At 57.1% G+C, this 22,955-nt stretch overlaps 2 protein-coding genes across 23 annotated transcripts in view; one reads left to right on the top strand and one right to left on the bottom strand.

Annotated features, from left to right (window-relative positions):
* ABTB2 (ankyrin repeat and BTB domain containing 2) overlaps positions 1 to 1,835 on the top strand; it is a 164,198-nt gene extending 162,363 nt beyond the window's left edge. For all 4 annotated transcript variants that reach the window (XM_070564714.1, XM_070564713.1, XM_070564715.1 and 1 more), the window contains one exon: positions 193 to 1,835. In XM_070564714.1, coding sequence (XP_070420815.1) covers positions 193 to 390 — 198 coding nt within the window. In that variant the 3' untranslated portion in view covers positions 391 to 1,835. The remainder of the gene's footprint in view (positions 1 to 192) is intronic.
* NAT10 (N-acetyltransferase 10) overlaps positions 1 to 22,955 on the bottom strand; it is a 45,293-nt gene that overhangs the window by 3,949 nt on the left and 18,389 nt on the right. For 4 of the 19 annotated variants that reach the window (XM_070564694.1, XM_070564697.1, XM_070564698.1 and 1 more), the window contains exons 12-30: positions 21,603 to 21,739; positions 20,984 to 21,108; positions 20,396 to 20,546; positions 20,026 to 20,122; positions 18,848 to 18,964; positions 17,864 to 17,965; positions 17,696 to 17,770; positions 16,944 to 17,060; positions 15,984 to 16,117; positions 15,729 to 15,777; positions 15,546 to 15,650; positions 12,430 to 12,526; positions 12,240 to 12,350; positions 10,920 to 11,092; positions 10,393 to 10,512; positions 9,962 to 10,060; positions 9,457 to 9,530; positions 8,316 to 8,399; positions 5,417 to 6,176 (exon numbers count right to left, since the gene is read on the bottom strand). In XM_070564694.1, coding sequence (XP_070420795.1) covers positions 6,065 to 6,176; positions 8,316 to 8,399; positions 9,457 to 9,530; positions 9,962 to 10,060; positions 10,393 to 10,512; positions 10,920 to 11,092; positions 12,240 to 12,350; positions 12,430 to 12,526; positions 15,546 to 15,650; positions 15,729 to 15,777; positions 15,984 to 16,117; positions 16,944 to 17,060; positions 17,696 to 17,770; positions 17,864 to 17,965; positions 18,848 to 18,964; positions 20,026 to 20,122; positions 20,396 to 20,546; positions 20,984 to 21,108; positions 21,603 to 21,739 — 2,079 coding nt within the window. In that variant the 3' untranslated portion in view covers positions 5,417 to 6,064. Of the gene's footprint in view, positions 1 to 5,416; positions 6,177 to 8,315; positions 8,400 to 9,456; positions 9,531 to 9,961; positions 10,061 to 10,392; positions 10,513 to 10,919; positions 11,093 to 12,239; positions 12,351 to 12,429; positions 12,527 to 15,545; positions 15,651 to 15,728; positions 15,778 to 15,983; positions 16,118 to 16,943; positions 17,061 to 17,695; positions 17,771 to 17,863; positions 17,966 to 18,847; positions 18,965 to 20,025; positions 20,123 to 20,395; positions 20,547 to 20,983; positions 21,109 to 21,602; positions 21,740 to 22,955 lie in introns of those variants that run through there. The other 15 variants (XM_070564704.1, XM_070564706.1, XM_070564709.1 and 12 more) reach the window with 7 other exon arrangements.

Genomic DNA, 22,955 nt, shown 5'->3' with positions numbered 1-22,955 from the left:
GATTGGTCCAACTTGAAGGAGATGCTTGCAGGAAGAATCCAGATAAGGGGGAGCTGGCCTCAAGATGCAGAGACAGGCAGTGCCTCCCCCCCCCAGGCCCACACGTGAGCTGGGCCTCGGCCGTGGGTAAGTGAGGGCAGTTTCGGGTGGGCTGTGCTCATGCATGGGTCTCCCCTCCCCCTGTGCCCACAGATCCACAATGCCCCTGAGCTGGCCCTGTTCTGCGAGGGCTTCTTCCTGAAGCATATGAAGGCCCTGCTTGAGCAGGACGCCTTCCGGCAGCTCATCTACGGCCGGAGCAGCAAGGTGCAGGGCCTGGACCCACTGCAGGACCTGCAGAGCACGCTGGCCGAGCGCGTGCACTCCGTCTACATCACCTCCCGGGTGTGAGGGGCACAGCTGGTCGGCACACCCAGCCTCCTATCTCCTGGCAGCCAGGGACCAGAAAGGCTGGGAGCAAGTGTAGCCGGGTGTCGGGCCCAGCGCATACCCAGGGCCTGTCAACGTGCCAGGGCCTGGCTGGGTGGGGGCTGGGTGTGGGCTCTCTTGGAGCCAGGCTCACAAGACTCAGTTTCCCCTCTTCCCTCAGACGTCCCCTCTGGTATCCATCTGTCCTTGGGCAGGCAGACATGCCCTGAGCCCACCTGTCACTGGGCAGCCCCACCCTCAACCCCTCTGCCCCAGAGCTAACCCGTGATGGGCAACAGGCAGATGTGGCCAAAAGGTGGCCCCTCCCTCCACCCCCGTTTGCACCTTGAGGGCTGCCCTGTGCTCACCCTCAGGTGCCCCTGCCCGACTCCTGGAGGGCAGCAGCTGATCCCAGCTCACCTCTGCTGTGAACAGCTTCTGCCCATGCCCTCCAGGCTCTCCCCGAGAGCTCAGACTGTCTCGCCTGGGGCTCTCGGGGTGTGGGCATCCTTATGAACGTAAGAATGTGCTCCGAGCCCCTGGTCATGGCAGCCAAAAGCGGGCACTCTTCCCCTGTCCTGTCAGAGGCTGCCCACATCCCTGGCTGTGCCCTTCAAAGGCTTTTCAGGGCTGGGGGCGCCTGCACCAGGTCACTTTGCAGTCTTTGGTGGCTGGCCCACAGAGGCCTCCTTGGTCAGTGGTAGGGGCAGTTCCCCAGCTGATGCCTCCAGAGCTTCGGATCTGAGCTAGTGGGTGCGGCGTGGGGTATAGAAGAGGAGCCTGGTGGCCTCAGCTTTTGTTTTGCTGCTGTTTTTAGGGGCCAGTGGAAAGGAGTCGATTCTGAAGCCCCAGGCCTCGATTCGGCTGCCTCAGGGGGCTCAGGAAGCAGAGCTCTAAATGTCCCCCAGTTGAGTCCCGCAGGTGGACTGGAGAGGGGGCCCAGCCGTGTCCGTGGGAGCGGCAGGTCTGGGGCATCTCCAGGCCAGGGCCTTGGTGGAAGGAGAGGGCCGGGGCAGAGGACCTTCTGCTACCTCCCCTCCCCTGCTGGCCCTGACCGTGGGCTCCGGGGTGTCCTGGGACGCAGACAGCGTCAGGCCTGGACACTCACTGTATTTATGGACCAGACACTGGGGGAGCGTTCGGACAGCTTGCTCTGGGGGTGGTCGTCTTCAGCTGTCTGGACACCTTAGAAACTATTTATTCACCAAAAGCTCCAGGCACTTCAGGAGGTGTCATTGGGTCACCTTGTAAAGCCCGGGGGCTTGCAGTCCTGGAAAATATTTTCTACTAGCTGCTTGGGCAGGATGTACAAAGGGACAGGCGTTATTTTATTGCTGTAATATTGTATGATACTGTAACTATACATTAATGTCACTTACTGTAAATGTACCATGGTTTTATTAACAATAAACGCTTGTTAACAATGACCTTGTCCTTGTCTCTCCTGGCAGAGGGATGCTCAGAGTTCAGAGCTGGGGAGGAGCCCATTTAGGACCCAGAAGAGAATCTCCCTGGCTTCTCAGAGGGAAAGGACCCCCCCCCAACCCCCGTGCCAAAAGCTGTGCTGGGGCCGCCCACCACTCGCCTCACCTGGGACCTGAGCCTGGCCCTGACCCTCACTGCCTGTGTGACCAGAGCAAGTACCTCCCTCGCTGGGCCTTAGTTTTCCTCTTCTGTCTGATCATGTCAAAGGGTTCCCGCTGGTTCAGAGCTCAGAGCTGCCAAGCTGGACAGAGGTGTTCGCGTGGACGGACAGAGCCTGATGGCAGGAGTGGGCCACCTGGCAGGGGCTCTGCCATCCTCCCTGAGCCCAGGACCCCCACGGGCCTGCTGTGGGAGCTGCCGGCGGGGTTGTCGTAATAGTTGTTTGCAAACCCTTGCCCAGCCCACGCCTTGTGGGGTCAGGGCTTCTCCCCACCCGGGGCTGGCCCGACGTGCATGCCCCCTCGGCAGTTTCTGCCCCCAGGCCCATGGAGCCCTGGCTGTGCCGCCGGCTGAGGGAGGGGGACAGTGAGCCTGGGACAGGCCCAAGCGTTTTCCAGGATCCCTTGTAGCTTGTTGTAGGCGCAAAGTCCAGGCAGACATAAAGGTTTTTAAAATGCTTCCTGCCTGAGGCGGCAGAATTCTCAGGTCACTGGGCACACTGTGGTCCAGTGACTGACAGGCCAGGCCTCAGGAGTTGGGGACAGGACGAAGACCGCATGGGGTCCGTCCCAGGAGAGGCCCGCAGCCAGCTCTGCAGGCCGGGGCAAGGAGAGGGCCCTGTGTGGGCCCATGGCGCCCTCTGGAGGCCGCAGGGAGGCGGCGTGCCTCTCGGCCCCAGGGTTCTGGAGGCCCCTGTGAGGGCGGGCTGAGGGGGCTGTCCCCAGCACTCTCCATCTGCAGTGGCCACCCTCCCCACACGGTCCCCACCCCTGCAGAACCGTCGCTCGGTCACACCAGCCTAAAAAGCAAGATCTAGTCACAAGCTGGCTCCAGTCGGGCTCAGCTGCTTCCTTTTTTGGGGGCAGAAGGTTAAGGGGAAGGTGGCAGGAGGGAGGGATGGGCCCCTTTGAGCCTGGCTGTAGCAGGAACACCCTCTCAGGCAAGCACTTACATAACTGGAAAAAAAGTCAAACCTTCTCCCAAGGGACTAGAGGACTGGCGAGGAACCTTACCAGACCACTGCTCAGGGCAGGCGTTCCTCCTCCGCCTGTGTGCATCTCCTGAGCAGGAGTCGCTGGGATCAGGGAGGGGTCCACCCCTCTCCTGCTGTCTGGCAGTCAGGGATAAGTGTGCAGACATGGACGCAGCTGGGGCCTGGGCCTCGGCTCCCAGGAAACCCCTCCAGGTGGGAGGGCGCCCTCCTGACCGGCCCCCAGCTGGCAGACGGCCCTGGTCCCAGAGGTCTGTCCCCTGCACGCCTTCTCTCAATACTGCCTTCTCCTTTCTGCGCTCTGCCCCTCCTGGCTTTCTCCTCGGCAGAACCACCTTCAGCACTTGGAGAAAGCCTCAAGCCTCTCCCTTCCTGCCGCCCCCACCCCTTCGCAGAGTCCACGTGACTTTCAACTTGAACCCATTGTGTAGAGATCCCCTTCTCCCCAGCCTGCTGTCTGCACAGCCTAGTCAGGCCCCAGGGATCCAACCCTGCCCCTCCTCCTGGCCTGCGGCCTGGCGCTGGTGTGATGGCCTCAGATAATGAGCCTACATTTTTCCAAGGTGATGGTCACTTATTTCCTCCCCTCCCCTCGCCTCCTCAGCCCCCTTTGTATTGGTCTGCAGGTCTCTCCCGAGTCCCCCAGGACTGCGGGGCCAGATGAGCAGTGGCCGCACTGAAGCAGGCTGGTACCCGCCCCTCCCGGCGCGGGGATGGAGGCGTCTCGGCATCCTTTGTTCTGGCTTCTCCAGGCCTTCCTCGTCCTGACAGCATTCACAGGGCACCTATCTGAATTCATTTCTCACTTGGGAAACGATAGCCCAGCTTTACAGATGTCACCGTCTGGGGGCCAGATGGTGAGGTCTGGGGGTGGTGTGCTTTTCAGGCTTGGAGGAGAACCCAAGATCACACCCCCCAAGTGCAGAGACGTTTGGGAACATGCGTTGCAAAGAGGAGGGCTGGGAGGTAGCCAGCAGGCAAACCGTGCACCGCCTTTCCGTGCGCACGGGGCAGGCTGTCTCGGGGTCAGGGAGCAGCTCGAGGCCGTGCAGCCGGACAGGCCTGACTGCAGCGTGTCTGCTCCCTGGAGCCCAGGCGGGACGCTCCGAGCTCAGCTGGCAGAGCCCGAGCCCTGGTGAGCACCTGCTGCACGCCAGGCCTGCTCCCAGCAGCCTGTGAGGGCAGGGCCGCCCACACCACTGCACGCACCAGCGCAGAGAACAGAGCACACAGTGTGCCCACGCCCACAAGAGGGTCGCGCTGAGCCAGGGTTGACACCACGCAGTCTGCGCCCCAAGCGGAGCGGGGTCGGGCTTTGGGGCTGCAGACACTGAGCGAGGGCCGGCCCATCTGGCCCGCACTGTGGGACGACGTGGCTAGGCGGCCTTAAGACACCGTCCCGCTCTGACCATTTGGGATCGGGATGTCACTTTTTGGCCACTCTCCTGAGAAAACCTTCTCTGAAAGGGGCTCAAGCATCACCTGAGGAAAATGGATCCAAGCCGATTTTCACCTCCTCTCTCAGCAAACTCCCCTGCAGACTTGGCAGCGAGCCGCAGCACCAGGGACAAAAGGCACTCCAGCACAGGGCCAGGGCGTGGCGGGGCAGCACAGGCAGCAGAAGCCGCTCCTGTCCCCATGGGCACGAGACCGGGGCTGCGTATTCCATCTGCCGTGGTCCAGAGGTCCCTTTCCCTGCCCGTCCGTGCGCTGGACTCCCAGGAACGCGGGAGACATCAGAGCCAAGGAAAGGTTCCACACGGACTCAGAGACCCCACTCCTTTTAGAGCCGATGACTAACCAAGGAAGACCAGTACCCAACCCACCACATGAGTTTTTCAGATAAAAATAGGAAAAAGCTGTGAGGGACTGCCACCAACCTCAAGCAGAACAGGAAGTGACTGAGCTGACTCCACCCAGAGCTTCTCTTGCACAGGGGGCAGAAGGAACAATCCCACAGAAACCAGCAGAGGACCCTCAGGGTCAAGGTTTCAAGCACAAGGTATCGGATTTGGGAGTGGCAAGTAGATACCGTCACACAAACATACCAAAGTATGTGTGAAACCACCACACAATTTCTGTCCCCAACAGATGGAAGGGACCAAACCACCTGACAGGAGCTCGAGAGGACAAGAGGCACAGCTGGCTGGCTCCCAAGCACCACACCAAGTCCCCCAGGAGGACCACAGGGAGCACTGCTCAGTGCCGGCCACTTCTCCACGGGCTCCTGGGTCAGTAAGCGCTGCCACACTGCCCACCCTTGGCCTTGATCCCAACATGCTCCAGGCCACCTACAGCCAAGCCCCACCAGGAGAACCAGGCAAGGTGCACGCTGCCTACACGGAGCCAGTGAGCACCCACAGGCAGCTGGTCTTTCCGGGACATTATTTAATAAAAATGGATTCTGCATCCCCCCCTCATCCCTGCTAGCAAAAGGGTCTTTCCCAATATTTTTCCCAAATGATGAAATAACAGCTTTGGGGTAGTCAGATGTCACAGCCTTCCTAAATTAAGAGCACGGTTTTTCAGGGACACTGGCCAGCAGGCTGCTGGAGCCGGGAGTGGACCGTCACGGCAGCGCAGACCCAGCGCACAGAACAGTGGCCTGCCACGGCCACCTGTGGACCAGGGCTCCTCTGCCCCAGGCAGCAGGGTGTCGGTGTCGGGACAAGTCCACGACGAGAGGCCCCAGTGCTCCACCAGCAGCCTCCTGAGCATCCCCAGAAAGCTGGGTACTTGACGCCTGAGAAGCGACGAGAGTCAGCGCGGCTGGTGTGTGTGGAAGGAGCCGCGACAGCCTGGACCCACAGCCAAACAGGAGCTTGCGGGGGAGGCGGGCCTGGCGGGGAGGAGCCGGTCTGCGGCCGTCGCGGTCCAGGCAGACCGGCCGGTGGCGCCTCCGCCCCAAGCCCAGCTCGGCCCCGAGCCCGACTCCCCGGCCGGCTTCCGGCTGCGATGGGCTCAGCCGCCGCCCCGTCCCGCCACGGCGCTCAGAGCCAGCGCTGACCTGCACATTCCCAGTCACTGCTTCCGCTTCAGTTTCAGGTCTTTCCTGTTCTTCCCATCTCTGTTTTTCTTCAACTTTTTGCTCTGTTTGGGCTCTGGTTTGGCTTCCAACTTCCTTTTCTTGTCACTGCAGGAAAAAAAACAGGAGTAAGAAGGACGAACACCACGCCCAGACTGCGGCATCCGTCAGCCACGCGGCTTCCAGCTGGCCTGGCTCCGTCTGAAGACGGGCCCGCCTGAAGCGGGGCAAAGGGCTCTGGCCAGGCGCGCTCGGGGCTGCGCGGGTTCCCGCCGACCGCGCCTTGGTCTGTGGCGGGACAGACATGCATCTCCACGCCTAACACCCGAGTTCTCTTTGGAGTGCAGCCATGCCTCACTGACGACGGGGAGTGTCTGGACAGATGCGTCCTTACACGACTTCGTGGACGTGTGACCATCACGGAGCACACGTGCATGAACCTACGTGGCATGGCCACTGCACAGCCAGGTGTGTGGTAACAGCCTTACGGGACCACCACTGTCCGTGCGGTGTGTTGTCCACCAAACACTGTTCTGTGGTTCGTGGCTGTCCCGTATGTGCTCCCTCCCCAGACCCCGAGAAAACTGTAGGGCAACACAAGGGAGATCCCCTCCCCCAGCTCTCAGCACCCGGGTCACCTGAAAGTCAGGCAGCTCGTCCCACTGACCCTGAGGACAGCCCCTCACCCAAACCATGAGACTCTGAGGAAAACCTCACAAGACTTCCTGGACGCAGAGCAGTCACTCAGATTACACATTTCAGCTGGCCCGTGGCTGCCTCACTGGCAGATGAGCACGGGAACCACTCAGCAAACAGCCACATTCCCTCCCCCTAGAGGCTGAAGACTCCGTGGCCTTCTGCCCTGGGCACAGACACCTCCGCATGAGAGTAAACAGCTCAGTCACCTGAATGAAGTGACCATCAGAAAAAGAAAAATGGCCTCGAGAACACATAACGTAGACATCAGTGTTTGCACCTCCACAAGGAGAAACGTGGCATTTCCAGAGCTCTCCAGCACATGGGCTACACATGTGGTGAGCGGTTCAGGGGCCCTCACCGCAGGCCGCGAGAGCCAGAGAGGCCAAGCTCACAGCGTGCAACCAGGCCGGCTCCACACGCAGCACGTTCCCACCACGCTCGAGGCCACGGCCATGCTGGGTTCTGTGCCACATCTGCCGCGTCCTCCAAACCAGACATGATGACACACTGACAGGGGCTTCGTACCACATCAGGGAGCATCTGGGAAATGAGGCTGGCATGGATGCTGGACCCTCCGAGACACTGCAGTGACATATGGAGACTGCAGAAGAGAACACGTGATTCCTGGGATCTATGGATCCCACTAAAATTTTCATGAAAAAAGGGTATTTTTAAAAACAAAAAACCAAAATTGAGGGGGCCAGCCCAGTAGCACAGCGTTTAAGTGTACACGTTCCACTTCAGCAGCCCAGGGTTCACCGGTTCGGATCCCAGGTGCGGACATGGCACCGATTGACAAGCCATGCTGTGGTAGGCGTCCCACGTATAAAGTAGAGGAAGATGGGCACAGATGTTAGCTCAGGGCCAATCTTCCTCAGCAAAAACAGGAGGATTGGCAGCAGATGTTAGCTCAGGGCTAATCTTCCTCAAAAAAAAAACCCCAAAATTGAGTCCATTAGTGTTAATTCTGAATGAGTAAATACTTTAACTTCTCAGTGTTTAACTCCCAACACAGGAAACATGACCAGATATCACCCTCCGGGGGCCTCAATTCTCACAACATAAAGGACCTCTCAGCCCCAGGCCTGGAGAACCGCCGGCTGAGACGAGAGGCAGCCGGTCGGTACACCATGGGCTTACAGTGGATGCACCTGGTCTCAGTCCAGCTGTGCCTCTTACCAGCTGCACTTCCTAGCAAGTCACTTAACAGCCTCGAGCTTTGGTTACTTCATCTTTGAAGCAGTGCTGGTGCGCGCTGAGGGTGCGCGGACGCTGCATCCAAGCCCACAGGAAGTGCGGGTCACTGGCAGCTCTGGGCTGTTCCCTCAAGCCCGACTCCAGACTCGTCTGGGAACACGAGCAATGCTGAAGCCCAGGCCTCAGCAGCGGCCCCGCCTCACCTGCAGGGCATAGGCCACAACAGTAGTGACCGCAAAGGAAAGACCTAGGACTCCTCTCCCAAAGCTTGTGCTCCAACTTCCTGTTTCCTGCTGAGCCTCTGGGGCAGTGGAGGCCGAACTGCCTCTGTCCACAAACGGCAGGGCTCACCTCTTCAGGCTGATGATGGAGGCATTCTGCCCGGCTTTGTTCAAAGCTTCATTCCACTCTTCATCGTCCCCACGGATTATGTATCTGCAACACAGAAGGGCAATGTTAAAGCCTGCTCAAAAGGATAAAAGACGGTGACCACGTGGTCAGACACAGCCTGCCACACAAGCCAGGCCGAGCTGCGTCGGCATCTGAAGAGCAGAGAGAAAGGGAGCACGCACACAGTAGGGCCAAGATGAGAAGCCAAGCGCCACAGGACCAAAACTTCACCAGAGCAAGGAAGGTCACCAGCCGGCTAGGAGGGTCAGTGACAGGGCACCTCTGCAGAGAAGGCAGCTGCCCACCTTCTTGCACCTGACCCTCATTAACTGCCCACCAAAGAAGCCTCCTGTGGCCCCCACAACCTTCTAGCTCACTCCTGCCTCCAGACACGTGCCCACGAGCCCCAGCACCGTGCCTCTCCCTGCCCCACTTTGCCCCACCTCTCTGGGATCTAGCAGTTCTGGCAAGTCAAGGTTCCGATATTGCAAAGCCGCAGGGAGGGCTCAAGACCCTGCCCAGGGACCTCCCAGCCACCTCCACCTCACACGTCACCAACCACCATCACCAAAGGGCCAGTGACAGGTCAAAGAGGACAACGCATCAGAGGCCACTAATTCTGGAGCTGTTATTCACATCCACCCAGGGGGCAGGCAACAGTATCACAGCTGAAGCCCATAGGGAACTAGGACTCCTGGCACCCAGAGGGTTCCAGAGCAAGGGGTTTTGCTGGCTCATTTCTTGGCAGCAGAATCCTTCCGTCAAACAAATTCACATGCAAAAACCAAATGCAGAGAAGTGGTCATTAAAGTGGATGCTCATGGGTCAGCATCCCCCGCCTGGGGACCTGAAGCCTGACAGGGAACCCTCCAGCTCGGGGAGCACGACTGGAAAGTCAAAGTGGCAGCACTGATTTGGGGAAACCAAACCCTCCAAAATTATGCAGAAAGTGAATTTAGCTATTAGTGCTTCTAAAAATGATCTCACAAACCACAGCTTCCAGACACCAGGCTGTGGATGAGAAGAAAGCCACAGAAAGATCTGAGGGCCCTAAAAGCTGAGACTGAGCCTTCGCTCCCCACGAGTGGCGGCCGGGCCTTACTGAGAGAGGTCCATGTCCTTCAGCTTCCCCACCTCCTTCTTGTGTTTCTCCTGGAACTCCTTTGCTGCTTCATCCTGTGGTCAAGGCCCCGCAGACAGAGCAAGTCAGAGTCAAGCAGTGAACCATACAAAGAAGGGGAGGGGGCGGAATCTCAGCACGACACGCAGACACGTCCTCCGTCTACCCTGCCCCCATTAGAGGCAGCTCTCACTGACGCGAGTATGGGCACAGATGTGCACCGTGAGAAGTCTAAGGACATGGCAACAGCAGCTGCTGGACTGCTTGCACGCACACGCGCACACCCAGTGGGAGGCAGAGGTCTAGGACCATGTGTGCTCGTGCGCATCCAGGACAGGGAGAGGCGGGAGCGACACTCGCGAAGCCCCGGGAGCTCGGCGCGCTCCCACCCTCCACACCAGCACCGCTGAGCTGGGCAGGGCAGGTGCTCCTCCTAAAGGGGAAGGGCACACATTGGGCGTTCACGGGGCCTTGGGCAGGAGGGTACCAGCTCGTCACTGAGGGTCTTCATTGTGGGCTCCATCACCACATCCTTCACCACCGCCATCTGCTCCTCAATGGCCTTCTCCTGCACTTCATTAAACAGCTACAAGAGACAATGGCCGAGAAGCAGAGATGAGCAGCACAGGGACCCAGTCGCTCGGCGCCCACTGCACACAGCTCGGGCTCATGTTCTACCCGCTCAGGGTCAGGGGTGAAAGCACAGACCGGGCAGACTCCACCCTCCTAACAGTGCTCCTGGGAGAACAGGGTCATCACAGACACAGCGAAAGCCCCGTTTCTTCGAGGGGGGACAGGGCACGAGGATGAAGATCAGCAGTGAGTGTGGCCAAATGTTAATGCCTGTTCATCTTGGGGCAAAGAGCAGGTGTTACATTACCCAAAACAGACCAAAACTCTGCCCTCAGCCGAGGTTACCTTCACGACTTTGCGGATAATCCGGTTGAAAAGCCCCATCAGCTGGCCCGAGGGCAGCTCGATCTCCTTTTCCAGCTGGTCCACAGATTTATGCTGTAGACCAATCCCCAAGAGAAGAGCCTGGAGGAAGGAAAACCCGCTGGAGTGGCCACCAGGGCTGGCCCTTCGCCATTAACATAGTGCCGAGAACCAGAGTGACTCTTTGACCACAGCTCTCTGGTACAAAACACCAACTGGCACTGTCTAGTTTGGAATCTTCTCTTCATCCCGTACTGAAACCACCAAGCACGGCTCCCTCTTCCTGAAATCCCCAAACTAACTTATTACCCTGACAAATACCTGCTTCCCAGCTAGTTACAAGTTCGGGGTGCTCCTGGACCCCTGCTAGGGTGGAGTAAGGATGGAGGCAACATGGCGAGTGGGCAGACTGTGCCTGCTGATGGCAGCTCCCGCATGGCACACTGTGTGGCTGGCACATGGCTCGACTGCACAGCCCAGCTGTCAGCACCTGGAAGATGGCAACCTACCGACTGGGCAGCGGACAGGGCCAGGTCCCCCAGCTGGTTCAGGAAGTACATCCGCGCGATGGCCGGGATCATGTCCATGATGAGGTGGTAGTCGACCATGTTCCGCGAGTACATCTCCAGCCTCTTCAGGTCATAGGGCAGAAAGAGCGCCTCTAGCTCCTCGCGGCACAGGGCTGCACGCATGACAGGGCCCGACAGGTCACAGGGTCTGCTGGGACTCCCAGACAGCACACAAGGCCCCAGGGGCACCTAAGGCTGCTCCTCTGCAGGCCTTCAGCCAAGCAGAGCAGGATTGGAGTCACCTCAAATTCCAGCCCACCAAGGGAACCTGCCGCCCCGGCAGCCCTGGCCCCAGTGCTCCGGGCCCTCCTGCCAAGGGGAGGCAGGTCCGGGCCATGCAGCAAGGGCGACGACTGGCATGCGGCCCCTGATCAGAGTTCCATGCCAACAGCTGGACCAAGGAAAGGCTCCCTGTGCCCCGGAGCTAGAGGACCACAACACTCTTCCCCACTTTGTCCCTTCCCCTCAGGACCCGGTTCACAGACGGTGGTACTCTGCCCAGCTCAAGGAACACAGACTTTTCCACCAAAATATAATTGGCAAAAAAAAAAAAGTATACACACACAATTAGCAACACAAAAAAAACCCACAGCTGTTAATACTAATGACCCTTTATACTTTTTTGTGTGTGTGTGAGGAAGACCGGCCCTCAGCTAACATCTGTTGTCGCTGAGGCAACATCCATGCCCATCCTCCTCTATCTTCTGTGGACGCCACCAGAACGTGGCTTAATGAGTGCTGTGTAGGTCTGCACCTGGGATCCAAACCCATGAACTCTGGGCTGCCAAAGCAGACTGCACAAACTTCACCACCACACCACCAAGCCAGCCCCCTTTTTATACTTTTTTTGTACTTTAAATATTCAATTTATATGCCCAAAGCACTTCTCTGGGTTGGCGACAGAAGGTTGGCAGCATATTCTTACTATAATTTCATGAATGAGGAAACTGAGCCTGAGACCCTGAGCTGGCTCTCCTGGCTCACAAGATTTAAACTGGGTTCCATTGTGAGCTGTATGGAGGACTTTATCTGACATCTCTGAGTCGGAACACATGGCGAGACTTGGGAAGATGGAAGGTACCGAGTGTGACAGCGCCCGTGGCAGAGCAGGGCCTGCTGAGCGGAAGGCGGAGGTGGGAGACGCAGGTCCAGAATGGGGCCCTCAATGCCTAGGCAGGCCCTTCTCCGGACCAGCACGCCCACCTCGCACCACAAACAACCAAGCCAGCGGCAGCGTCCACGCCATCCCACTCAGCTCACCGGGCTGCGCTGGCTTCCCGGCACTCCTGTTCTGAATGATGTTCAGAGCCAGGGGAGGAGAGAAGGCGCTGAACTGGTAGGACAGCAGGGCCAGGAACCGCCTCCGGAAATCTGTGGGGGACAGCCACACGGAGTCAGGGCTCTGGAGGCCCCACCCATCACCTTGCTGTCCACTTCCACTCAGACTCACCTTTCCAAAAGGCAGCGAGCCAGGCTCCCTGGTTGGCCTCATCCTCGTCAGCCAGCATCTTCAGCATGATGCACGAGTGTTCTCCAGTCAGGTCATTCTGGGAACCACAAATTCCCAATTGGCACCAAGAACCCCCCATCTTGGAAGATCTGTCCTTGGAAAGGGCGAGCTTGCAGAGGCAAGACTCAGTGCATCCGCGGGCCCCTGCTCCCAGCCAGGAGAGGGGCTGTCGCAGCACAGCCTCGCCCTCACATTCCCACCTGGCCTCGCTCCTACACCACAGCTCCCAAAGCCACACGGCCCTGCCACTTCCCAGCAGGTGCCATGGCAAGGAGCAGAGCCGCAGAGCATCAGATCACGCCATCTGCTCTGGATGCACAGAAGTGAGCCACGCGCTCGCGTCAGGTCAGACTCTGAACTCAGAGTCATTACAGCTTAGATTCCACAGAATTCAATCAGCACGTTTTTGGTGCCTTAGAGCGAAAACCGCATGGCTGACACCTGGAGTCCCTGCTGCAGCCAGCGTGCGGGTGCAGGTTTCCAGGCATTTACTCCACGACAACCACAAAGCCCACACGACCAACCATCTAACAGCTTCCAACCGAAGAGCATGCCCGTAACAAAAGGCCAGCGCCGAGTCACAAACGAGCAGCGCACAGCACAAGACCACAGGGACACACTGTGCTCCACCGAACTCAACGTCCGCATTCATTCTCCTTGCAGTTGACCGCCAAATGTACACCCCAGCCTTGGCCAAACCCGCTGACAAGGACCCAGCCCACCTACGAGCTGCTCCCTGCCAGCAAGGAAGCAGCCGAGCACCCAAGGGTCTTCACCAGTCCCACTTTAAACGCTCAGATGGGTGCCACCCCCAAATGGACACTGGCTTTGCGCGCTCCAAAACCAAACCTCCAACATGACCCCTCTCAGCTGATGACCTCCCCTCTCCGGGAAAACAGAGGCGATCAGAAGAGAACTTCTCCATCCTCCCCATGCCAACTCAACCAGCCGACCCACACTTCCTCCCCTACACTGTGCCTACCCTCGGCTGGGAAGGATGAGGCCCCCCCCGCCTCTGTCCTGCCCCTGCCTCCATGAGGCCTGCTCTCGGTCCTCCCCCTGCCCTCCGTGCTCCTCCTGCCTCCATGAGGCCTGCCCTCTGTCCTCTGTCCTCCCCTGCCTCCGTCCTCCTCCTGCCTCTGTGAGGGCTGCCCTCCATCCTCCCCCTGCCCTCTGTCATCACCCTGCCTCCGTGAGGCCTGCCCTCCATCCTCCCCTGCCTCGTCCTCCCCCTGCCCTCCGTCCTCCCCTGCCTCCATGAGGCCTAGCCTTTATCCTCTCCCTGCCCCCCGTCCTGCCCCTACTTCCATCCTCCCCTGCCCTCCGTCTTCCCCCTGCCTCCGTGAGGCCTGTACTCCTGCTGGCAGCCCCCTCCCCTGTACTATTGCACGCTCTCTACAGGATCGGACCCTACAGCAAACAAACATTCCAGAATCTCCCATCTGACAAACACACCGTAACTCCAGTCCCCCTCCAGCTCCCTGTCTCCCTGCTCCCTCTTGCTCCCTGTGCAAGCCGTCTCTTCACCTCCCCTTCTCTCCAGTCAGGTGGACCCCTCCACTCCACTGAAGCTGCTCTCATTCCGATCAGTGGTGCTGACAAGGCCCGTGGTCAACCATTCGTCCTCGTCTTGCCTGTTCTCTCACAACTGACTCCCCTTCTTGAAATCCTTGTGAATCCTGGCTTCTGACACTTCACCCCCTGAGTGCCTCCTATAGATCAAGGCCACTCCTCAGTCTCCCCTGCTGTCTTCTGACTCATTCCTCTAAACACTGGACAGTCCAAGACTCCCCCTCTTCTCTATCTCCTCCACTCCCTACTTTCTGGAGCTCCCAGCAGTTATTCATTCACTAACAAAGCATTTACTGCACACATGCTACACACAGCAGACGCTACCAAGTGCTGGGGTTACAGCTCTGAAGAAAACAGACAAAAAGCTCCTTGGCCCCAGGGGTACACTCTGAGGAATACGCCGCCATCTCCCAAACCTGCATGTCCACCCCAACCTCCTCCTGAACCCCAGGCTCCTGGTCAGGTGCCTGTCCATGTGTCCAGGGTCTCTGACAGGCATCTCACATTGGCCACGCCAAGAGCATCCCCACTCTGACCCCCCACCCTGCCCTCCCCACAGGGCCTCGCCTCAGCGAAGAGCACCTCCAGCACGCAGTCTCTCCAGCCACAAACGTAAGAATCCCCTTCATCCTCCTCTGCACGCTTCTTCTACACCCCAAGCTTCGAGTCTAGACTGTCCGGCCTCCAGCCGTACCTCACACCTGGCCTCCTCTCCACCTTCGCCACCTCCTCCTCAGACAAACCACCCCAACTCCCACCCCTCGTCTCCGTCTCCACCCTGGGCCGCTGCCGCCCACTGTCTACACAGCAGCTGAGCACACTTGCTCTGACCCCTTCCTGCGGCTGGCCGCAAAGACAACGCAGAGTGCTCACCCAGCACTGCCTGGCCCACCGTGGACCACCACCCTTCTCTCCAAAGCCTTGCTCGCCTTCTTTGAGTCCTTCAGGTCGCTGAGCTGATGTCCACCTTAGGCCCCTACACTTGCTGCGCCCTCTGCCTGGAAATGCTCTCTCCTCCAGGACCGTCACCGGCCGGTCTGCCTGATCATTCCAGCTTCAGTCGGAGAGGCCACCCCTCAGAGGCCTGACTGCTCATTATGCTACCATCTCAATGTCCGTTTTCCTCACGGCACAGACCACCATCTGAAAATGTCTCCTCTCACGTTTTTCTCGCCTATTTCTACCCAACAGAAATTCAGCTTCATGGTGTATCTTGCTCACTCCTGATGCCCTGTAGGTACTAAATACTTCTTTTAATGAGCCAACAGTCGCTAACTGCCCCACCCTAATAACCCTGCGCATGGCTGCCTTCAGTCCCATCCTGCTTCAAACACCAGCTGCACCAGAGGCTGCAAACTGTTTTTTTTTCCTTTTTTTTTTTACAGATTCAAGCAGGCCCCCAGGTTATAGGACTCTAGAATTTGATAATCAAGTCCATGTGCACCTCTGCCATTTCATGATCAAGCACAAACCTAGGTACACACCAGGTGTGCAGTGCACAGCGGGGAAGAAACGGTGACCAGAGGGCCGCTCAGTGAGACTGCTGCTTCGTGTCCATCAGAACAAACCCCCTGCAGGCACAGGCTCACCTGCTCGAACACAGCAGGAGGCTCCGGGTCTGTGCAAGGGCACACACCCCCACCCTCCTCTGCCAGATGCTTACTCACCGGGGTCTGCCTCAGATAAACAGGAACAAAGCCAGCTCGTTTCCAGAACCTGCAGATAAAGAGAGCAGATCACCTGCACGCCTTCTGGGAGCGGCTGACAGATAACGATGGGAAGGTCAGGGGGAGCGCGGAGTCAACACATGGCTGACACAGACATTGGCTGAAAAGGCAGACACATGGCCCACAGGACTCTCATTTTCAGGACACCACGGCCAAGGGGGTGACGGTGGGGAGGAAGGGCAGGCAAACCCTTACTTGAGGAGCCTGGGGGTCAAGCCATAGGACACACCCAGGTAATCCAGGTGTTCAGCAGGCCTCTCGTTCAGTTTGAGGAGTAAGGGAGGCAGGTCCTTCCGGGGAGTGACGACCTCTTCCAGCAAGCTGACGGCCTGGAGGATGCCAGGGAGAGGACAGTCCACCCAGCAGAGGGAGAAGGTTAGTGACATTCCCAAGCACCCCTGCCAGACCAGGCTCTGAACTGAACACAACAAAACTCAGACAGGTTTCTTGGTTTGTTCCTGTGGCTTTTAAAATATAAGAACATCGCAAAATCCCATGATCATTACCGAGTATACCAAAGCCCAAGACACACGTGGAATCACAGTGCTTGGAATCCAGAATGCGGGAGAACAGCCACACGGTTTAGGAATGCCTAACAGATTTACGAGAGGCAGAGGTAGGGGCTGAAGACCCAAGTCTGTCATCAGATGGCTCTGTGACTTGGGAGTGACAAACCTCTGAGCCTGACCCTGAACATAAGCCCCTTCCCCACCCCTCAAACAGCCATGCTGCGAAAATGAAGCAAACGTGTGTGAAGAGCTTTCGCGGTGCCCAGTGTCCACCCCTCACGAGGACAGCCCTTCCCTCAGTCTGGGGTCAGCACTAAGAGGCGGCAGCTGCAGCACTGGTCTAGACTGGGACGTGCGTCAGCACCCGGGAGCTTCCAAGACAAATCACGGGCCCACCCAGAGCTCCTGACACGGGTGTTCTGTGGCAGGGCTCACGGACTGCATTTGTAACAAGTTTGCAGATGCCAAAGATGCTGATCTGAGGTTCTCGGCCCAAGGGTGAGCTGGAGAAAGCAGCAGGTCGTCCAAAATGAGAGGCAATCTCCGACTGCGCAGAGAGCCCAGACCACCAGACAGCTCTTGACGATGCTCCCGAGACCCAGCGTTATTTTCCCAAGAACCAGAAGTTCGGCCAAAAGATGCTTACCTCGCTGCTGACGGTGTGAATTCCTTGTGACGTCTCGAGGACCTTCTCCTCCAGACAAGGGAACCTGCCCTCGTAGTACATCTGCAGCAGCTGTAGGGCTCGGCTACCATAGCCCATCTGTGAGCAGAGAGAGAGGACGGGCCGATGTGGGCAGAGGCTCCTGGTCAGTCTGAACCACGTCTACACACTGCACTGCTTCTAGAGAGCCTTCTCTCCAGTCAGACTGCACCAGGCAAAGAGAACCAACGAAACCCCTCAACAAGTCAAAGCAGAGCCCCTGAGGCTGAGTGTGGAACGACCCTTGCTCCCACAGTTGAGCCCATCGAGCCACCAAAGCATCAGGATGGCTGGCCGTGCCTTCCGCTCCACAGGCCAGCAAGTCCAGCACCGACATCTCCACAGCTGGCTCCTCAGTGGTGACTTCTGAGCGACAGGAGGTAATTACGCGAAGTAGAGCTGGTTCCCAAGTTACCTGTCCTCACAAAGGAAGAGCCAGCAGGGCGAGCATCCTGTGTACGGGCCCACTCCCAGTCCCGGGCAAACTGTCCCTGGCAGAGGAGTGCCTGCAACGCTCACTCCTTGACCAGCTTCCTACCCAAACAACCAAGCACAGCTGCCCGAACGAGCTGCCAGCCGCACGCCGCAGCCAGCGGCAGCACACCAGGCGCACGCCACAGCCAGCGGCAGCACACCAGGCGCACGCCACAGCCAGCGGCAGCACACCAGGCTTGAGAGGTGAGATGACACGTTACCCCCTGATAATCTGGGTGAACAGCAATGCGAACAACCCTTCCGCCCGAAAGGCCGCCGAAGTCGGGATCTTGGAACTGTGTGGGAGACACAAGCCAGTAACTTAGCAACAAAACCTCCTCCAGCCCCACCAGCTTCACTCACTCAGGCACCCCAGGGAAGCACATCACCTGCTCTGACACAGTCCACGGAATCAGATCCCCCGAAGCCTTCTTGCCTCGAGACAGGCTGTTCAAGATGGACTGGCGAGAAATCTCTCCCTCAAGGCACACCTGTGGGGGTGGCAGGACAATGCTGACAGGAGGGCCGGCTCCAGGGACAGAGCCTGCGCTCAGAACACCAGCAGCGTTCTGCTGTTCCCCTGACAAGGCCTGCTGTTTCCATTCCAGGTCAGCCTCAGCCCTGTGACTGACCAGCCATTTCCAGTGGAGGTTTCACTACGATGCCCCAAGAGCATCCCGACCCTGTCACTAACAAGGCAGAATACTGACATCCTCCTGGCCCAAAGCACATTAGAAGGGGGTCTCCATGCGTGGAGTGCATGCACTTATGTCAGGTAAGACACGGGATGCTCACGCAGCTCTGCAGAGAACCATGCAAATTTACAATGACTCATGTGTCTATCTAATAAGAGAACGGTTAAAAACAGTGTGATACATGCATGTAATGAAGTACAACGCAGCCTTTAAAAATTATGCAGATTATGAACATGTGACACTCTGCAAAAAAAGGATTACCAAACACTATGACCCCACTTTTATGATAGGAAAAATGACAGAGAAATGCATAAATACAAGCCAGATGTTAAAACATTATTTTTTCCAATCTGTGTCTTCTAATTTTATAAGTACCACGTATTGCTTTTGTAATCAAGGAGGAAAACAAACAAACAAGTTCTATTTTAGGAGGAGCTGTAAGCCAAAACACCAGCGGCCAGTTCTGACTTCCACTTGCCCACCAACAGTGGGGCTTTGGGTTTGTGCCGGGGGTGTTCCTTCGATGCACCCTAATCCCCAGCCTCGACACACCCAGCCACGGGGCTCCAGACCAGGAATCCACAGCCTCCCCTCCCACATGCCGTTACTGAGGCATTAACCCTTGATGCCCAGGCGGCTCCCCAAGTCAGTGCCACAAGGATGCCTCTGCTTCTGTACCTGGATGACAGCAAGCACTTCAGGAAGGACATTCTGGGTAGGGGGCACGGGAGGCAGAAGGCAGAAGAGGTGGTGAGCGGGTGCATCAGAGAGCATCTGGAGGTCATTGGGAGAGTTCTGTGGGGAAAAAACAGGGCTTGTGAACACCACTCCTGTCCTTCGTGCAAGAGGCGACCCTGCCGTCATCAACGACTGGAGGGCCGCCTTCCCCAAAGCTAAGTGAGGGGCTGGAACCCAGTAAGGCGCCCTCCTAGTACCTTGGCCGGCCTGAGGCTCTTCATAAGGGCTTACATGAGACTTAGCCTCAACCATTTGCTGTCACCTCACTGAGTGTGGGGTCAGAGAACCGCTTGGTTAGCACCATGGATTTCACCCCTGGGAAGTGAACTTTTTCCTGATAAGAGGGTGAGGTTTCAAGAAAACCTGTCACCACCTCTAACACCAACTCTTCAGCCTTCCATTAAAGGGTGTTATCAGAAATGCTATCTAGACACTCAAAAAGTGTCCTTTCCATCATGCCATTTACTTTTTAAGACTTTGAAATATTCTAAACCCTCACTCGCTGCTCCTTAAAAATAGCCCAGGGGCTGGCCCGGTGGTGTAGCAGGGGTTCACACGCTCCACTTTGGCGGCCCGGGGTTCACCAATTCAGATCCCGGGCATGGACCTAGCACCACCCATCAAGCCACAATGCGGCAGGCGTCTCACATATAAAGTGGAGTAAGATGGGCACTGATGTCAGCTGAGGGCCAATCTTCCTCAGCAAAAAGAGGAGAATTGGTGGCGGATGTTAGCTCAGGGCTAATCTTCCTCAAAAAAAAGAGAAAAAGCCCAGAGGCACCAGGCTGGTCTCAAACAGCACCACTCAGTTACAACTACTACGTCATCTCAGCCTATCAGCAGACAAGCAAGAAACAGAAGTACCCTTTTCAACTGTGCAAAGCTCTCCACCCTCGAGACCATGCATGGAGAGCTAGAAGCCCGAGATGAGCCTGAGCAACAATGAGAATGCAACTCGTCCAGCAGGACCACTCACCCTGCCAGCCTCAAGACATTTAACTCCCAGGGCACAGTCACCTGAGCCACTGGTTAACAAGAGATGTGAAAAGCCAAGTCAAGGGGACTGCCATGTGCTGTGGCTCACTGCTGAAGTCCACCCACAGGCTAGCTGCAGTTACCTTGTAGTGAGAAGCCACGTAGAGGGCCATGAGCCTTTGAAGGAAAACTTCAGAGGCCTTGTGGTAGCAAAAGAGAGTGTCTCTATTCACGTAGTAGCTGGGTCTGGAGTTAAGCAACCAAAACACACCCAAGAGAGCCTCAAACAGGATATCCTGCCTCCCAGGGTCACCGGCTAGGTGGGTTTCCCACAGCTCGGGAAGAGGGGCCATGCCCTGAGCAGAAACACACAAGGGCAGGAAGAGAAAGGGGCCTGAGGCTGTCTGACCCACCCTCTCCCTGGAGCAGAGCCTGTGAAACCAAGGGCCACATCCTCGTGTGTGATTCCTTCATCGCCCCTCCCTTCCACAGGGGCACCACACCAGCGGATACAGCTCACAGGTGTCAGGCAACGGGCAGCCCGAGATGATCCGAGGGATGCTGAGGCAGTCGAGGCACAGCAAGTCATTCAGCCACTGCTCCACCGCGTCGCCAGGGGCATAGCGGATAGACTCCTGCAGGGAGACCTCGTGCAGCGTTCGCGCTGCCCCAACACACAGACACAATGAGAAACGACAATTACACACGTTTTGTCTGAAAGAGTGAGGCAAACGTTCTACTCTATCTTTGCCACACGGTGCCCCCAGGAACACAGCTCGAGACTTTAAACTGAGTGGTTTTAAATTGTTCTGGTGGATGTCCAACTCGCCATGACAGCAATCCCAAGGGGTCTCACTACATCAGTGCAACCATAGCTGCAGACAGTCACAAACAAGGGCCTAGCCCCAAAGGCCCGAGCCGGGCTCCCATCTGGTCACTGGCTCGCTGTTTCTCAGAGAAAAGCAACTCCACCTCTTGGGGACTCAGCCTGTCTGCCTGCCAGCAGGGAGGTATGCTACCACCCGTGGTGTCACGAGGGGAAAGGGCCAGCAAGAGTGAGACCAGCCGTGCACTGCAGGCCCGGATCGGAGCTCAGGGTACCTGAGGCCAGTCTGGCTGTCGTTGTGGTCTTGTTCTCAGCCGTGGTGCTGACCTGGCTCTGGGCGCTCTGCTGACGGAGCTGCTGAATGAGCTTGAGGGACAGGGAGCGGCCAGTGCCCTCGTAGCTAGGAGCAAACGCAAAGGCATTCGGGCAAAGGGAGAGAGGTACTTCCTCACCTGACGAGATGCCCCACTCCTGCTCCCCAGGATGTGGCCAAACCTGCAATCTCTCTAAGATATGCTCTATTTCAAAATTGTAAAAAACCCCTTGAGCCATTATAAGCCTACTTTCTTATGATAATTATACAGTTACTTATAATACTGTATGTTCACACAATTCTCAGATGTCAAACGTGAGTATTGCCATCCATGTACTCTCTAAAACCTGGTCCGGCCTACAGACAGGAGGAGACAGACATCACCGGGGTATCAAATTCTTCAGTCTTGTGCTACCCACCTAATGTCAGACCAGAGGTGAGCCCCAGGGGAGACTGAAGCAGCCCCAAAGACTCCAACTCTGGGAATCAGACCTACCTGCCCAGGCCCAGGCCACAGTCGTTACGTGCCACCTAATGAGCAAGAAGCTACAGTGGGACGATGACTGCCCCAGGTGCCTTACCCGTTGATGGTGGACGCCATGAAAACAAGGTAGGGGCCCAAGAGGCTCTTCACCAGGGGCAGAGGGATGGCAGCCGCTTCATCAATCACGACAAGTTCGGCCTGGCCCAGTTTCACGGCATCCGCAGGATGTATATACTGCAGGAAGGAAAGCCCTCTCATTAGCTTCATCAGTATTAACGCCGCAACTGTGATCACTGCCCGGCGCCGTCAAGGCCGCTCGTTCCCCTCTCTCCCCTTCCCATTTCTTCTTTCTCTCCTTCCTCCTTTCCACTTTTCCTTGGCAGGACAAAAACAGAATGGGCGTGGCATCAGAAACCTGGTTCAAAGAGTCCAACCACCAACTGTGTGACCCTGTCCAGGTCACTTATCTCACAGAGCCTCAAATTCCTCTTCTGGAAAACGGAGGAAATGCCTATGAGACAGCTGTTAGAGCAAAGAATCAGGTAAATGTGTAAGAAGGCCTTGCCTGGCCCCTGGCCCGGTGCTGACAGGTGGCGCCGGCCTCTCTGCTCTCTCCTGTCTTTCCATGCTTCGCCGAGCCTCCGTCTGGCCAGCGAGCCAGGGGCAAGCTCGGCCCAGCAGTGGCTAATGGGAGGATGTCAGTATCTGAAGCACCTCCCACACTGCAGACTGTGCACCCCGCCTTGATACCGTCACTCTAAAGGCAAGGCTCACTGCACTGGTGGGGGCCTTCTAAGACTTACTCCCTTCTTAATACACACACACTCGAACATCCTTATGTACATTATTAGCTTGGCCACCTAATGCCACAAACTTGCCACAAGCTCGGCATCCTTACGCGTATAAACAACTCCTTCAGCTTCTTCAGGGCTTCCTGCTATTTTTCAAGTTTGCAAAAGGCCACAAACAGGCATTTTACAGGAGAGGAACCCTGAATAGCCAGTTAGCATGACCAGGATACCCAACCTCACCAGTAACCAGTGCAGTGCTAAAGACGACAAGGAGACCTCATTCACACGCAGACAGGCAAAAAGTCAAGGGGCTGTGAAACAGCCGGTGCTGGTGAGGACTCGGGGAAACCCGGAAAGGTGCTGGTGGGAAGGTAAATCTGTACAAACACTGTAAGGGAGAATTTGGCAAAATCCAAGAAAGCTGGAAATCTACACACACCCTACAACCCAACATCTTCACTTCTAGAAACATAAAGAAACTGTGGTATACTCATATGGGGCTCAAACATGAATCAACCAGATCTACAGGCTTCACTCGGGACAAGTCTTGAAAACAAATGTTGAGTAAACAAAGCAAGCTGAAAAAGCACAAGTACCATCTGCTGCCATTTATGGACACACAAACACACCGACTGAAAGTGGAGTTACCCACGGGGGCG

The sequence above is a fragment of the Equus przewalskii genome, chromosome 11 (genome assembly GCF_037783145.1).
Source record: "Equus przewalskii isolate Varuska chromosome 11, EquPr2, whole genome shotgun sequence".
In the NCBI taxonomy this organism is placed as follows: Eukaryota; Metazoa; Chordata; class Mammalia; order Perissodactyla; family Equidae; genus Equus; species Equus przewalskii.
Note: the sequence above shows the minus strand (reverse complement) of the source record. Positions and strands in the feature narration are given on the sequence as shown.